The 15,980-nt window shown below is 44.3% G+C and overlaps 1 protein-coding gene across 13 annotated transcripts in view; it reads right to left on the bottom strand.

The window, feature by feature from the left end:
• Positions 1-15,980, bottom strand: part of LOC113263654 (uncharacterized) — a 177,987-nt gene that overhangs the window by 131,178 nt on the left and 30,829 nt on the right. For 12 of the 13 annotated variants that reach the window (XM_057303855.1, XM_057303848.1, XM_057303849.1 and 9 more), the window contains exons 1-3: positions 9,131-14,320; positions 8,916-9,042; positions 6,933-7,092 (exon numbers count right to left, since the gene is read on the bottom strand). In XM_057303855.1, coding sequence (XP_057159838.1) covers positions 6,933-7,092; positions 8,916-9,042; positions 9,131-9,202 — 359 coding nt within the window. In that variant the 5' untranslated portion in view covers positions 9,203-14,320. Of the gene's footprint in view, positions 1-4,636; positions 4,763-5,258; positions 5,354-6,932; positions 7,093-8,915; positions 9,043-9,130; positions 14,321-15,980 lie in introns of those variants that run through there. The other variant, XM_057303856.1, reaches the window with a different exon arrangement.

The raw sequence follows: 15,980 nt of genomic DNA, 5'->3' as shown, positions 1-15,980 counted from the left end.
ATTCCTTTGCCCTGATTATTTAACTGACTTGCATGGCTCCAACTCGACAAGAAGCTTCTGGAGGTTTGAAGGTTGAGAACAGATGACCTCATCATTGGACATTTTAGCAGTTTTAAGACATAGCCACAAGTTCTCAAATACTCCTCAAATCCATAGGAAGGGTCTATGTGCCTTCTCCTTGAATCTGAGCTGACCTTACTGACTGCTGGACCCATAGAGCACGTGCGTGGGCCAGGCCAGAAAGGAGGGTTCAACTTCTACCTTGTTCTCTTCGGATACTCATCTCTGGAGCCCTGAGAGGCCGGGAATGGAGCACAGGGACGAGCTGCTGTGAAAAGTGACCAGGCATTCCGGCTGATGGCCTCAGCTGAGGTTCCAGGCAGGGCCCGCATCCATCCCCACGTGTCAGTGGGGAAGCCTTGGAGATGACCCCAGCCCGGGCTGCCCGCAGACCTCAGCCTCATGAAAGGCTGCACAAGACCCGCCCTGCTGAGCCCAGCCAACACTCAGCACCCTGACAGATAATAATAAAAATGATGGTTGCGGTTTTAAGTAAATAAATTTTAGGGTGATCTGTCATAGAGAAATAGAGAACTGGAAAAGACATAGTTGGTTCTCAAAATAGCTGTTAAATTTAATTTAACAGCAGGGGCGCCTGGGAGGTTCAGCCAATTAAGTGTCCACCTCTTGGTTTCAGCTCAGGTCATGATCTCAGGGTCGTGGGATCAAGCCCTGCGTTGGGCTCCACAATGGGCATGGAGCCTGCTTAAGATTCTTTCTCTCCCTCTCCGTCTACCTCTCCCCCTACCCCTGGGCAAGCTCTCTCTCCCCCCTCCTTTCCTCTCAAAAAAAAAAAAATTTAATTTGACGGCAGATAAGGAAGGCAGCATTATCTCTTGATCTTTGTCTCTCCCTTTGTCTTACCCTCCAGCCACTGTCTTTTCTATTCCTTAGTCAGTTTCTTTTATCCTAGTCCCCTCCCCACCCCGTTTTCCTTCTCTCTCTCTTTCTCTCTCTCTGTCTTTTCCAACTCTGGAATTCTCCCCTTTTTTAATGGCTGGAGACTTGTAGAAGAGAGACTCACATTCTCTCCATACCTATAAAAGGCTTCTGTTTTCTCTTTTTTGGCACAAATAAGCTCAAATCCTTTAAAAGAAAAAAAAAATGTTCCCATGTTTTTCATTCTTTACAGACTTTATTCCTCCTTCCTGAATGATCTCTGGGTCTTGTGTGCACTTTTTAGGTTGTAAAAACTACGAACAAGATATTCTCCCCAGTGATGATATTGGCTAGACTCTTGGCCCTTTCTGGAAAGCACTGTTTTGGCCACCCTCGGATTTCTTGTAGCTGTCCTACCCGTCAGCTGCAGGAGTCCTAACTCGCTTCCCCCGCCCGGACAAGGCTCTGCGGGCTGCAACTGTATCAGGAGCTTGAGTGGGAAGGGAGCAAGCAGGGTGGTCAGGATCGTGGTGAGGATGCACCCCTCCCCCCAGGGCAGCTTCAAATGAGGCCTCCCAGGAGGGGTACCCAGACGCTGCGGCCCGGAGACCACCTGGTCACCTTGCTCAGAGAGGGGGTGACCCACACAATGGTCACCAAACAGCTGATAAAGCATGGAAGCTGGGGGACAGGCAATGACCAGAGCAGGAAGCCTCCCTGCCCCCTCCGTGGAAGGAAGTGCCTTCCGTCTCTGCTGCCCCTCAGGGGTAGCCCGTGCCACCCCCTCAACAAGCCCAGGTGGGCGCACGTGGCCAGATTCGCGCCCTTGCACAAATGCACAGAGCGGCTAGGCGGAGAAACGAAGAAGCATCCCCGAGGAATGGCAGGCACGTTGCTACAAGGGCCGCGCGCAGGGTTGGCCGACTGCGCCAATGGCCGGCAAAGTAACATCATCTCAGGTCAAGGAGAAAGCCCCACAGCCCAAAATAGCCGCCCTTCCCAGTTGCCACAGGGTCTAAAATTATACCATTGAAGATTTATTCCTTCGCACACCTCACTTTCATTGGGGGCCGGTCCCGCGCTGGGGGGAGAAGCCACGAAATGTCTTCACATGAAGGTGTAAAAGGCCTGACGGGCCCACAGAGTTCTGTGGGGGCGGGAACGGAGGGAGGTGTTGAAAGGGGAGGAAGAAGGCAGAGGACGTGTGGGTGAGGGAAACCAAAAGGAAACTTCTCCTATTTCAGGGTTTTACCCAGAAGGAGCCTCCCTGGCAGCTACCTCGTAAAACCGAGGCCTGAACAATTTGCCAGTAAATTTGAACCATGCATGTAAACAATGCTAATAATTTATTCCTTGAAATGCTTTCCTAATACATTATTATGCAGAGCTGCACATGCTTCTACTTCCAACTGCCTAAATGGAAAAAAAAAAAAAGTAAATTAAGGGGCAATTAGAAAGAATAACAGGAGGAAGCGTGAGGAAATGCTAGATGCCTACTATCATGCTGGAACGCAGAGAGAAGCTCCAAGCAGGTAATCAGATCGGGTCAGCCAAAGCCTCATTTTCTGGGGGAAGGATCCCCTCAGAAATTCAGGCAAAACCTCTGTCTTTGTGTACAGAAGTTTGGTTAACCTGACCCCGGAGGGCCAAGCAGCACACGAGAAAAATGCAAGCAATCACTATTGGAAATACACCTCTGGTCCCCTGTTTCAGCTAACAACAGCTTCGCCAGATGCCGTTGTTTTTTTGTTTTGTTTTGTTTTGTTTTGTTTTGTTTTGTTTTGTTTAAGTAGGTGCCATGTCCAGTGGGAAGCCCGATGCCGGGCTTGAACTCACAACCCTGAGATCAAGACCCGAGCTGAGATCAAGAGTCAGATGCTTGCCGGACTGAGCCGCCCAGGCACTCCCACCTGATTTCATTTTTAAAACCCTTAAGATCTAGGCAATATTTCCGAAAGGTAACCCCCCTTCTGCCACCGCCCTCACTTCAGCCACTCCTGGGGCAAAAAGCTAAGTACCATGGATGCCATGATGAGCTTTAGGCAGAGGCAAGGCTAAAAATAGGGGAGAGAGAAAACCAGAAAGGAGAAAAAAAAAAGTGTGTGCAGGGCTGAGCACAACAGGTTCCCTCCAGAATGGCCAACATTTCTATACCGTTTGGTCGTTTATAAAGAACTAGCTGCTACGTAATTTTATCTCCAATGCTTCACACGCCATGAAGCAAGGAAATTTTTTTTTAGATTTTATTTATTTGGCAGAGAGAGAGAAAGAAAGCACAAGCAGGGGGAGCGTCAGAGGGAGAGAGAGAAGCAGGCTCCCCAAAGAACAGGGAGCCTGATACAGGACTCGATCCCAGGATCTTGGGACCATGACCCAAGCCAAGGGCAGATGCTTAACCGACTGAGCCACGCAAGCATCCCAAAGAAATTTTACTCCCATTTTTATGAATGAGAGCACTTTGGAGGAGAGACCAGGTGACTTCCCCAAGGTCACACAAGGGAAGTACCTGGGGACGTGGGAAGGGCTTGACACCGAGTCTAACTACCTCACTCCCATGTTTTTTTCTACTTCAACAGTCTTTGGAGTTACAGGGCGTAGGGATTTGAGAAATGTCACTCCTGGGCCTATGAGTAACTTACTGAACGATTTCTGAAACTACGATTTCCCTCCTTAACCTTGATTTATTCATCACGCAACAAATGAGGATGAGAATCTCGCCTCATGCCAGGCATCGTCTAGGAGCACGGGTTCGCCTTCATGGACATGTCAGCTAGATGATTCCTTGATGGCCAACTCAACCGGCCCCTTTTCAGAGAGCTGCTCCCTGACCATGCAATCTGAAATGGCCCCTGCCATCTTCTGCCAATCATTCTTGTCCGGTTTTCCCATAGTACTTATGAGCACCCAAAGCCATGAGTTCATCCTTATTCACTTTACTGCTGCTTGTGTTCTCTAGAAAATTAGGTCCTTCAGAACAAGGACCCTGTCTCATTCAAAGCTGTCTCTCCAATATTTACAACAATTCCCACAAAGAACATCTCTGAGGGGCGCCTGGTGTAGTAGGTGCTGAATAAACATTTGTCCAATAAGTAACATTCAGTGTCAAGGAGACCTTTCTCCCAGGGCCTCGCTACGTGTCCAAAGTAGTATGAGACCATGTACGTCAATCACGTCATTGAATCAAGATGATATAGGCCAAAATGGAACACGAGACGACGAAGGCGGAGTGCTTGGAAAAATTAAAGCTGAATTTGTAATGCCTGTACGCCAGGCCCCTTAATGCAAGAACAAGGGCCATCTTGTGACATTAAAAGGTAACAAATTTAAAATGAATAAAAGGAAATACTTTTTAAAACAGCGTATAATCTACCTGTGGAATTCACTGCCTCAGGATATCATTGAGGCAAATAGTCTAGCAAGATTCAAGAAAGGATTAGACATTTATATGAATAGGAATAATATTGGCAGTTACACTAACTAGGTTAAAAAGTTACAAGGCATGTCCGTCCTGGGCTCCAGGGCATAACTGTTCACCAGCTGGGGTGAGGAAGGAATTTCCCCTTGTGACGGAGCATTGCATAATTGGCCAGATGCACACTGGCTCAGATTTTTGCCGTCTCCGTCTTCTGGAAAAGAGGCAGAGAGAGACCACTGCCCAGGGGAAGTTCCTGGAGAAGACGGACCAATGACCTCTTACCCTGGTATTTCTGACTCCTTTCTCGCAGAATCCCGAGCAACAGGTAGAGAGGACACATGAAGTCTTTTGGGACTCATACTGCAAATGTTTCCACTTCGGGAATGGTGAAAAATAATTTTCTTCATCCTGATGATGAAAATATTTCATGGAATGAAATCAGGCCCCGGCTGTAATCTTATTAGCGGCACAGCCAACCGTGCCTGGAGAGTGCCTGAGCGTTTCCCAAGCTCAGCACAGCGGAGTCCTGGGAGAATCTCAGGCAAAGGCCTCATGCACCCATTGTTCACATCTGTCTGACACTGTGCCTTACACACGTGCACTTGGTACATGTGTGTTTAACGGAAGCGCATTTCTGCAGGTGCGGGAAGGAGAGCCGCTCTTAATACCATCCGCTCACGTTCCAAAGCTTTTCCCAATTACACTGCCAGGCCCAACCATTGATTCTTGGTGATGTGTGGCATGCGTTTTGTTTTTCGGTTTTTTTTTTTTTTTTTCATCCTAACGTGGAAAATCCAAAAGGCAGTTGTTAGCCTCGCATCCAAATGCAAGTGTTCACAATGACATGTTGTCACATTAAGGAAAACAGTGAGACGCAGTTATTCATTACACTCACTTTACAGACCTTATGCAGGTGTACACAAGGCTCGCAAGAAACTGCATCAGTGTCTGAACCGCTAACGAAAGAACATTCCCCAAAGCGGTGAGACAAAGAACGTTCTGCAAGCCAAAAACACAGAGGGAAATTTTAATTCACATCCTCAAACCAGTAACGAGCCTAAAAGAGTTCAAAAGTCAATAGACATAGAACAAAATGTGGCATGGATATAAATACATGTGTTTTTCCCGGAGGCAGGCATCACTGATGCCATTAACATTTTCAAATATGTTCTCACACAAAATAAGGTAAGGACCACTGGTCTAGGCCCTAGTCCTCCAGAGAAGGCTCCAGTCGCTCTGGGCAAAGTCCTTTGCACCTCAAAGCAAGATTTGCTCCCTGGTAAGATTTACTTCCTTAAGTCGGCAGAAGAATATTCATTGGATTCTCTCAGTATAAGATCATACTTAGAGTATCTAATTCCCATCCAGAGAAAAGACCTTGAACATTTCATTGTTGCCTCAGATACCTGTCCTTTAATGGCCGGTTGCAGATAAGCTTTTCCTACTTAAGCTCTTCCTCTTGGGCTAAGCTTTGCTATTTACTTTTCCATGTGATTCCCAGAAGAGCAGAGTTTGTCAGATTTGTGTTTGTTGATGCTGGGTTGTCTTTGGTTTGGAGTTTTGGGGTTACTTTGTGAGTGTGTATGTGGGGGGGTCGGGGTTGGTGGCTAATATTTGTTTTTTACTTAAAATTATCCGCAGATCATGAGGAATGATAAGTTAAGAGTGTGAGCTCCGTAGTCAACCAGGATGGGGCCCGAATCTCACCCTGGCTGGTTGACCTCAGATAATCCAATTAACCTTCCTCTTTCCTCATCTGTAAAATGGAGAAAAAAATAAAATCTAGCTTAATCTAGCAAGCACACCAAAGGGGGCAGTGACTACAAAGGATCTGACACATTGCCTATCAGACATTCAGTACACAATAAATGTTATCTATTATTATGACCGAGCATAGTTCGCCCACATATCCGTGATGATTAGGAGATGTTGGGTCAAGGAAATATTTTATAGTTCCATTTCCCACATTGTTAGGTTGATATTAAGGTTCTAAGTCCTGTAACAAGAGTTTAAAGAACATCGTTGAGGGGCGCCTGGCTGGCTCAGTGGGTGGAGCATGTGACTCCTGGTCTCAGGGTCATGAGTTCGAGCCCCTTGTTGGGTGTAAGAGATTGCTCAAATACATAAAACTTTAAAAATTAATTAATTCTTTAAAGAACATCATTGAGCATTCTTTTTGGTACTGAGAATGGATTCCCAGGAGTAAAATTATTTGATCAAGGGTCACAAAAATTTGTATGGTCTTCACACACACTGCCCAATGAGTTTCCAGAAAGGGTTTTGACCACATACCCTACCACACAGCTATCTAAGACTCACTTTTACCACTACCTGAGGAACAATGGAAATTGCCACGTATCAGGAATAAAAAGGAAAAACATTAAAAATCACAGAAAGACCTTGGTACAATAAGCTTTTGTCTTACCAGATCTAGCGCGCGCACACACACACACACACACACAAATGCTGTGAATGGTGCAAATTTCCATGCCCTCCGCATCTGCCCGTTCCCTTCCAAGCCCTTTCGAGAAGTATTGTACTCCACCTCTCAGAAAGGTCTCGTCCTCAAGCCACACACCTCGTAGTTTTCCAGCTGAGTGAAGTCAGGGGGGAAGGAGCGGGTTCCTCCTCGCTGCGGATGCCCTGCGGTCCCGTGAAGGTCGGCCATGCAACAGCCCGCACTGGCACGAAGACAGCGTAGTCAGGAGCAATCCCAGAGGAAATGCGACCTGGTGAGGCTGATACATAAATATTTTCTTGCGAGGTGAAGTGATGTATAATGACACAGCCCACATCTGCCCACAAAACATGGCAGGTGTAACCCAATGAGGCATAGCACCTGAGCTCTGAAAGGCATAAGCTGAGGAGGAGCCATTGGTTTGTGCGGCTTTGCCAGAGACCTAAATAATACCTGGTTTTGTGGGAGGAAAAAAGGAAGAAGGAAAAGAAAGAAAAGAAAGAAAAGGAAGGAAGGAAGAGAAAGGAAGGGAAGGGAAGGGAAGGGAAGGGAAGGGAAGGGAAGGGAAGGGAAGGGAAGGGAAGGAAAGGGAGGGAAGGAGGGAGAGAGGGAAGGAAGGAAGGAAGGAAGGAAGGAAGGAAGGAAGGAAGGAAGGAAGGAAGGAAGGAAGGAAACACTTTGGCCTTTGGTAGTGAATTTACCTCACATAAAAGGTGAGGGATTGACAATGTTGAAATGGAGATTTTCTAACTCAGGGTAACTGAAAAGAGACTTTTCCTTGCCCCTTCCACACTAATGTCTTGTAGACCCCCTCTTTAAGACTCCTGAGGAGCCCTGGAAATTCATCTGAAGTCTGTGTGGGCATTTTTCTAATAAGAGAACATCCAACCCCCCCCCCCCCCCGCCCTTAATCCACATAAAACTCTCCAAGCAGAAATCTCTCCCAAGTTGCTATCACTGATAAGGCTGGTTCAACTGTTTCTCCTAGCTCGGTTACAATGCAGTATTCACATAAAAGGTGCAAATCAGAGTTGGGCTCTTTCGACATTTGTGGATGGCGTGGCATTATTTGCTAAATTCCAGCACCTGGTGCTGGTTAAACAGGCTGAGAGGATTAGTTACTCCAATGATGGGGATCATTGGCCCGGCTTTGGGTCCTGGTTCCATGGGTGTCTGCACACCTGGGTATGAAGCGCCCCTACAGGCAGGCAACAGGGTTGGCGGAATGAAGACTCGGCCTCCCATCACTCACTACCTGTGTGACCCTATGTAAGCAGTCCACCTCCCCGCCTCTCTTGTGAACTGGAAACAGTAAGACCTGCCTTGCACAGTGATTGCGCGGGAAGCCCCAGTGCCTGGTACTCAGAGGATGTAATGTACACACACACACACACACGCATATGTGAACACATGTGCGTGCACCTGAGTTTTTGAAAATCAATTACTCCTCTCCATCTTTATAGCTCACAAGGTGATTTTTGAAAAGTCAATCAAGAAAGGAAGGAAAGAAACAGATTTTCCTCTCCAATAAGAAGAAGCAATTAAACGTCAAATATTAACTGTTCCTGAGAGTAAATTTTTTTAATGGGTTAAAGGCTTGGCCATTACAGGCCTCCAATATGTAATTTCTAAGAAAGGACTGGGTAATTTTTTTTTAAATTAAGTGGAATATAAAATGCTAGCACTAGTGTATCTGTTCAGAAACCACTTCTTGATCCATTTTCTGGAGCTTCCCAATCGCATCCTGCCTTTTAAGAGACCCGGTTGGTTTAAACAGCACTTTATTTTAAACCTTCACTTGTGAAAAGCCCTGATTTATGATCGGGCTGATTAAAGCGATGGTGTCTTAAGCAGTAATGATTTCAATTATAGGACTTCCACCAATTGCATTATTCTGATTTGCTCTCCACATCTTCGGCATGTTTATTCACTAAGGGAGGGAGTACAGGTAGGTGGCGTGTAATTTTGAAAAGTCCCTGGACAAATTTAATATCAGCAAGGAACGTATAGACAGGCAGGCCGATGTACCCTCTCTGATGATGTGAATGCATTGCATTTGAATATGCTCTGACAGACCTGAACAACTCCCTGATGGGCTCCTACCTGATATCATTAGGGTTATGTAGAGCCCCACTGCTGCTCTATTTCCACTGGGGCATATGGAAGTCGTAGGAAGGTGCGCACCATAGACTCCCTCCGGGTATGGCCCATGAGAGTCTCCAGTCTCGGGCTAAAGGAAACCATTAAGCTCAGCGTTAAATCTTTAACTCGTTCACATCTAACATCAAACAAACACATACCAAATATCCTCTCCTTACCTGGATGCCTATCCCATGGACCAGGCTGGTGAGGAAGAAATTCGTAGAGGATACATTCCCATTAATCCCCATGGGCAATGGGAAGGGAAAATTCCAATCATACCTTCACAGTTTTTCTCCTTCCATCAAATCAACTTTATAGATTTCTTAGTTCGGTGCTATTAGTGGGACTCTTGCATGACTTACATCTAGCTCTTAATTTCAGCTATACCATGCTGCTGTAGACTTGACGAGAGCTGACCAGCAAATGCTTTATGCATTAATCCCTCTGCAAAAATCACCTTAATACATTTTTAAACTTTTTTTCTTTCGGAATTTAGAAGTCCCAAGACACAAATGAAAGTGTTTGGGTCCAGCCATTAGAATGTTCTGCTTAGCCCTTGAAAAATGATGGACCTAATTGCTTTACGGAAGAAAATCAGACCAAAGTCAAGATTCTTCCTTTTTAAACTTTGTAATGATTTCTCAGACTCCTCCTTGAAATGCCTTAAAAATACTTCCATTGAAATGTATATGGGCTTCTTCCCTCTTCCTTTCAAATACGCTCTGTCTTGGCTTTGCCGTGTGGCCTTCCACTGCCCGCTTTCATGACACCGCCTGGAAGGAAAGTTCTCAAACATCACCAGCCCTGGCAGGGTACGGAGGCAGACAAAACAGGTGGTACACTGGGCTAACAACTAGACATAGCACTGTTTTAAACACAGCACTGGATATATTCTGTAGCTCAGAAAGAGGCAATCCTAGGAAACCTCATTTCCTTCTTTGCATAAAATTTCCAGCCAACCCTTAGCACGCAGATCTCCTTTCTGTCCTCTCCTTCCCAGCCTCTCTCCATAGCAAGCCCATGTCCTGCTTCCCAGCAAGCACTCAGTGGCAGCTAACGTACTCCGACTGCTCTAGGCACCGGATGTTGGGGGAACATCCGAACCTTCTCATTTGCTTTACACGGCAGCCAATTCTTACAAGGTTACGGACTTCCTTAGTTAGAAGTTACCTTGGTGATTCTTCTCCACCCCCCCCCCCATTTGACAAATGAAGGGAGAAAGACCCAAGGAGAGAAAGTGACTCTCCCAGGTTCCCACAGCAGGGCTCTGTGACTTACCCTCTGATGCTCTTCCCACGTCTGCTCAGAACCGTTGTGCGGGACCAAGAACAGTTCTCCAAAATAGAATGTCACTTAGGCATCGCCATAAAAATGGATTTATTATAAAAGCATTGATGGGCCCATATTTTGTGCTAAGCGCCCTGTTCATCTCTCAAGACTTTACAAGGACTGGAAGGCATTCTAATCCTGATTCAGTCACGTGCTGGAGATTCCTCCTCACTGAGAGCGCGCACAGAGCCAAACTGACGGAACACTGCAGAGACAGTGAAAGCTGGGAGGAACTCTAGAACCTTCATCCCAACTTCTTATTTTACGGAAGAGGGAACTGAAGCCCTGAAGGCCCTGAGAGCTAGTTGAGCTAGTTCGTGTCCAAGGTCGGTCTAAAGCCAGTTCAAGAAGGTCTAGAGCTAATTAGTGTCCCATACGGGTCTAGAACGACTGATGCCAACCACTGAGTCATGTTCTCTTTGCTTCAGACCAGGGGACTCAAACTATCACATTGATCATTAATCTCTTTTTTGTGACCCTTCAAGTAACTTAGTTTGTCCCCGTGCTCTGCTCCGAAGTTCCCCTTTAATTTGAGGACTACTCTCTCAGTACCAGCGTCCATGCAGGACATGTTCCCATTAAAATCCCCACCAGTAGGACACCTGGGTGGCTTAGTCGGTTAAGCGTCCAACTCTTGATCTCAGCTCAGGGGTTCATCTCACCGTTGTGAGTTCAAGCCCTGCATTGGGCTCTGCTCTGGATGTGGAGAATATTTAAAAACAAAACAAAACAAAACAAAACCAAAACAAAACAAAACAGAAAACACCTCACCAGCAATTGGACAGTGGTCCCTGGGAAGCAGAGTTTAGCTACCGACACAATAGAACTTCAGTGACTGGCACCATGTATGGGAACAGCATACACCCATACCTCTAATACATTCCAGATAAATCCAAAGAACTGGTGTGATAAGCCATGTCAACAGAAACACCGGGGGTAGTGTTTGTACGTTCACCATACTCGTGGAATTTTTAGAGTTACCACAGATATATTTAAAATAGTAGCTGCAGTTTATATATATTTTCAATAATCTTGTAAATCAACAGTGTTCCATAATCTTAGCTGAAACTATAAATGCTAAGTGGACCCATTAAAGAAGAAATGTTAGATTTTTTTTTTTTTAATGTGGTCTTCCAGGAAGCTGCCTCTGGACATAACTACAGAAAATTAACACAATAAGTAAAGCATTATAGAAGAGCTATTAACTGATTACACTAATAAAAACCAAATGGGGGCCTTAATTCTGCCCCTCTGGGAGAGAAGGACAGATAAAATAAACAACAGAAAAAGAACACGAAGTAAAAGATAATTGACTTTAAACAATAATAATACAGAAACCTCCCGCCAGGTTAAAAAAAAAAAAAAAAACTTAATCCAGATCGCAAGCTTCACTTCAGGAAATAGAAGAAAAACTTTCTCCTGCCTTGGTAAGACCTAAGTTTGATACTAATAAGGGCGTTTTCCAGGCTAACAAATTGGAACAGTTAAGGCGAGGTGACAAGGAGTTCTTAAATGCCGGGCGCATGGTCTCAATGACTATTTTACTATATTATCAAAATGAGGAGCCCTTCTGGTCCTGCTCAGAGGTGGTTGAAATCTAAACATTCAGAGCTCATGCTCCATCAGGGTAAGAGGGAAAGCGGGGTCCAGTGATGCTTGGCATTCACAGAAAGGGCCAAACCAGATAGAAAAGAGAAGGACTAAGGGTTTCCACTGCCTTGGGCAAAGGCTGGGGACCTTTGGAACCGACCCCACATATAGCACTGCCTACTGGCTAAATCCTGAAGTTTTTGTTTAAGATTTTTGTTTATTTATTGGCAAGAGAGAGAGCACAAGGGAGGGGTAGAGGGAGAGAGAAGCAGACTCCCTGCTGAGCAGGGAGCCCAACGCAGGACTCGATCCCAGGACCCTGGGATCGTGCCCCGAGCCAAAGGCAGATGCTTAACTGACTGAGCCACCCAGGCGCCCCTAAATCCTGAAATTCTTGAACATGCTTCAGGTTAACGGTGTAGCAGGGAAAGGTCTTTTCTTTCCATTTTATTATCTATAACATGGTCCATCATCCTGCCTTCAAATCTCGCCAGAAGCCTGCCGTTTTTCTTAGCAAGTGCCTGATAGGTGCCAAGTGTCCTACCAGATGCTTTAGACCCATCGTCACCCATTCTTACATTATACTTGCAAAACACGTGATGACCCCAAATGTAGAGTTGCAGAAATGGAGTCTCAGAGTGATAGAGAGACCGTTCCACTTCCCACGGCTGTGAGACCTGACCCCTCGCCAAAGGCACTCACCCTTCTCCCTCCGCATAGGTGACCCCCGCCATTGCTAACCACTCCTGCCATTCTTTTTCTCAGTCTTGCTTTTACATATTGTTCTAACCCATCTAACCCATGGAACCAACCCTCTTCACATGGCATCTGCAAAATCCCAGGTTATTTTTGCTTTTTGCTGGCAAAAAGTCAGCAAATTCTAATGAAATAATTCCTATGTGAGAAAATAGTTCAGCATTTTCTTAAAACGTAAACATTAAAGGAAAAAAAAATTCTTCCATAAGACACTAACTTTTAAGTTGGCAGAAAATAGCCTGGTCGTTTCCTATGATGCATTAACTAAAACAGTAGTGGTTCTGATTTGTGATGAATATGTTGGACTGAGAAATGTGGGTATTAAGAAAAGAAGCATCAGTAGGTAAGCAGTGAGGTTGTCTGCATAGAAATAGAACATTCTTACATATGAAAGAGTAAGACTTGGGGTGCCTGGGTGGCTCCATTGGTTAACCCTCTTTTTTTTTTTAAGATTTTTTAATCTATTCATTTGAGAGAGAGAGAGAGAAAGAGCACAGGAGCAGAAGGGAGAGAGAGAAATAGACTTGCCACCGAGCAGGGAGCCCTATGTGGGCTCAATTTTAGGACCCCGGGATCATGACCCAAGCTGAAGGCAGATGCTTAACTGGCTGAGCCACCCAGGCGCCCCAGTATCTGACTCTTGATTTTAGCTCAGGTCGTGATCTCGGGGTCTTGAGATCAAGACCCACATTGGACTCTGCTTGAGATTCTCTCCCTCTCCCTCTGCCTCTCCCCCACCCCACCCCCTGCTCACAATCTTTCTTTCTCTCTAAAATAATAAATAAATAAATAAATAAATAAATAAATAAATAAATAAATAAATAAAACCTTTAAAAGAAAAACAAGGGAAAAGGGTAAGACTTGTTCAGTTCTGGGAAGAGAGGGCTGAGAGACATCCAAGGGGGCCGGTGAACAGAAGGTTCGGGAGGGAGATGGCCATTTGAAGCCAAAAACACTTTCCAGAAGCTAGAGTTCTTCAGAAATACAATGTATTCAGGCCATCTTACTTAGTAGCAAAATATTGGAGGCGTGTCCAATAAAGAATACTTTAAAATAATTTGAAAGTTCTAATCTTTTGCAATAGGACAGGGAAAAAATGAAGAAGAAATTATGTCATTTCAAGGAAGAGGACAAAATTATCATTATCTGCAGCTGATAACATTTACCTATATGGTTCAAAAGAGTCAACTGGCAAACCCTGTGAACAAAAAGTAGAAAAGTGGCAAATGCCAAATAAAAACATGTAAGTAAAAAAAAAAATATATGTAAGTAGGCAACTTCCCTCAGCAGTTATAAAATTTAATAGAGAAACAGTATTCACAACAACAATCGATAAACTTGAGACTATAGTGAGATATTACATGAAGAAACTACAACTTGGCAGAAATTCGCAGGAAAAGATAAACGAGAGGCATGTTTTACTTGTAGCCGAGGAAACTCAGTATTAAGGACTTCAAGTGCCCACACGTTACTGTATAAATTGTACTCACGCACATTTTGAACTGGATGAGTTCTTACGGAATAACAAAGAGGGGAGCGTAACCCAGAAAACTAATTGTAAGGACAACAAACTTGCATTACTGGATATGAAAGCATAGTCTTAAATTGTAAAAATAAAAAAGGGAGGGTTTTGGCAGAAGAAGCGGTGAAGACATGAAGATAATGAAATAAAATTGAAAAATACAGAAACAGGGGCACCTGGGTGGCTCAGTCGTTAAGCGTCTGCCTTCGGCTCAGGGCGTGATCCCGGGGTCCTGGGATCGAGCCCCACATCAGGCTCTTCTGCTGGAAGCCTGCTTCTTCCTCTCCCACTCCCCCTGCTTGTGTTCCCTCTCTCGCTGGCTGTCTCTATCTCTGTCAAATAAATAAATAAAATCTTTAAAAAAAAAGAAAGAAAGAAAGAAAGAAAGAAAGAAAGAAAGAAAGAAAGAAATACAGAAACAGGCCCAATAAATAACATACAAGATTTAGATCAGTAAGGAAAAGAGGTTGTTGTATATAGATTCTTACTACACAGATCAAAAAAACTCCAAACAAATAGGATATTTAAACATTTTTTTAAAAAATAAAAAGAGCCACAAAAGCAGTAGAAAATGTAGATTAATATTTATCTGACGCTGGGATGCGCAACGTCTTTCTGAACATAAAAGCAGAGGAAGAAAGAATAAAGGAAAATATTTATGTGCTTGGATTTTAAACATATACATTAAAAAATCCATTAACAATTGGGGTGTCTGGGTGGCTCAGTCCCTTAGCGTCCAACTCCTGACTTCAGTTCAGGTCACGATCTCAGGGTCATGATATCGAACCTCGTGTCTGCTTGAGATTCTATCCCTCTGTGTCTCCCCCCCACTCGCACTCTCTCTCTCTCTAATAAATAAAATCTTTTAAAAAATCTATTAACAATTAAAAATCAAATGATAAAATGGACGAAATGCTTGCAGTGCGTGATAGTGAGTTAATAAACTTAACATGTAAAGAAGTTTTACAATTTAACAGAAACTCAATTTTGTAAATTTTGAAATAAATAAAAGTGCAAATAACAGGCAAATTACACACTCACAAAACAAGCCAAATAGCCAAGAAACATGAAAGTTAACATCACAAAAAAAAATCAAAGAAATACAAATCATAATAGGATTCTAAGTTTCTTATCTTTGGGGGAGACTTAATGATGGTTTTGTGAATTCTGCATTCTTATTCACTGCAGGTGGGAATATAAATTGGCATAAACACTTTGGAGGGCAGCTCTGCAAATCTTAGCCAAAAAAAAAAAAAAAAAAAAGCCTTTTTGACCCAGGAATTTTGCTTATAGTAATTTCCAGAAGAAATGGAGATGCGCGCAAAGATTTTATAAAGGCCAAAAGTTAATAAACGATGTGAATATCTACCTAGAGGTCAACTGAATTATGATACCTACAAATAAGCAGGGTGCCAACATAAAAATCATGCTTTATAATCGTTTCAACACAGAAGCAAATACTTACTATGACTTGTCAGATGGGAAAATTAAATCACAGGGACGCCTGGGTGGCTCAGTCGGTTAAGCGTCTGCCTTTGGCTCCCGTCATGATCCTAGAGTCCTGGGATCAAGCTCTGTGTCCGGCTCCTTGCTCAGAGGGGAGCTTGCTTCTCTGCCTGCCTACCTCTCTCTCTCTCTCTCTCTCTGACAAATAAATAAATAAAATCTTAAAAAAAGGAAAACCAAATCACAGACAAGTGGATGATAGCAGGGCCTCAATCTTACTTTTCGTACATGTCGGTAAAAACATAAAGGAGGGGCACGGTGTGCCTCAGTGGGTGGAGTCTAGGACTTTTGATTTCGGCCTGTTGTGATCTCAGGGTTGTGGG

This window comes from Ursus arctos, unplaced genomic scaffold, assembly GCF_023065955.2.
Source record: "Ursus arctos isolate Adak ecotype North America unplaced genomic scaffold, UrsArc2.0 scaffold_28, whole genome shotgun sequence".
NCBI classification, from domain to species: domain Eukaryota; kingdom Metazoa; phylum Chordata; class Mammalia; order Carnivora; family Ursidae; genus Ursus; species Ursus arctos.
This window is presented reverse-complemented; position numbering and strand designations above follow the sequence as displayed.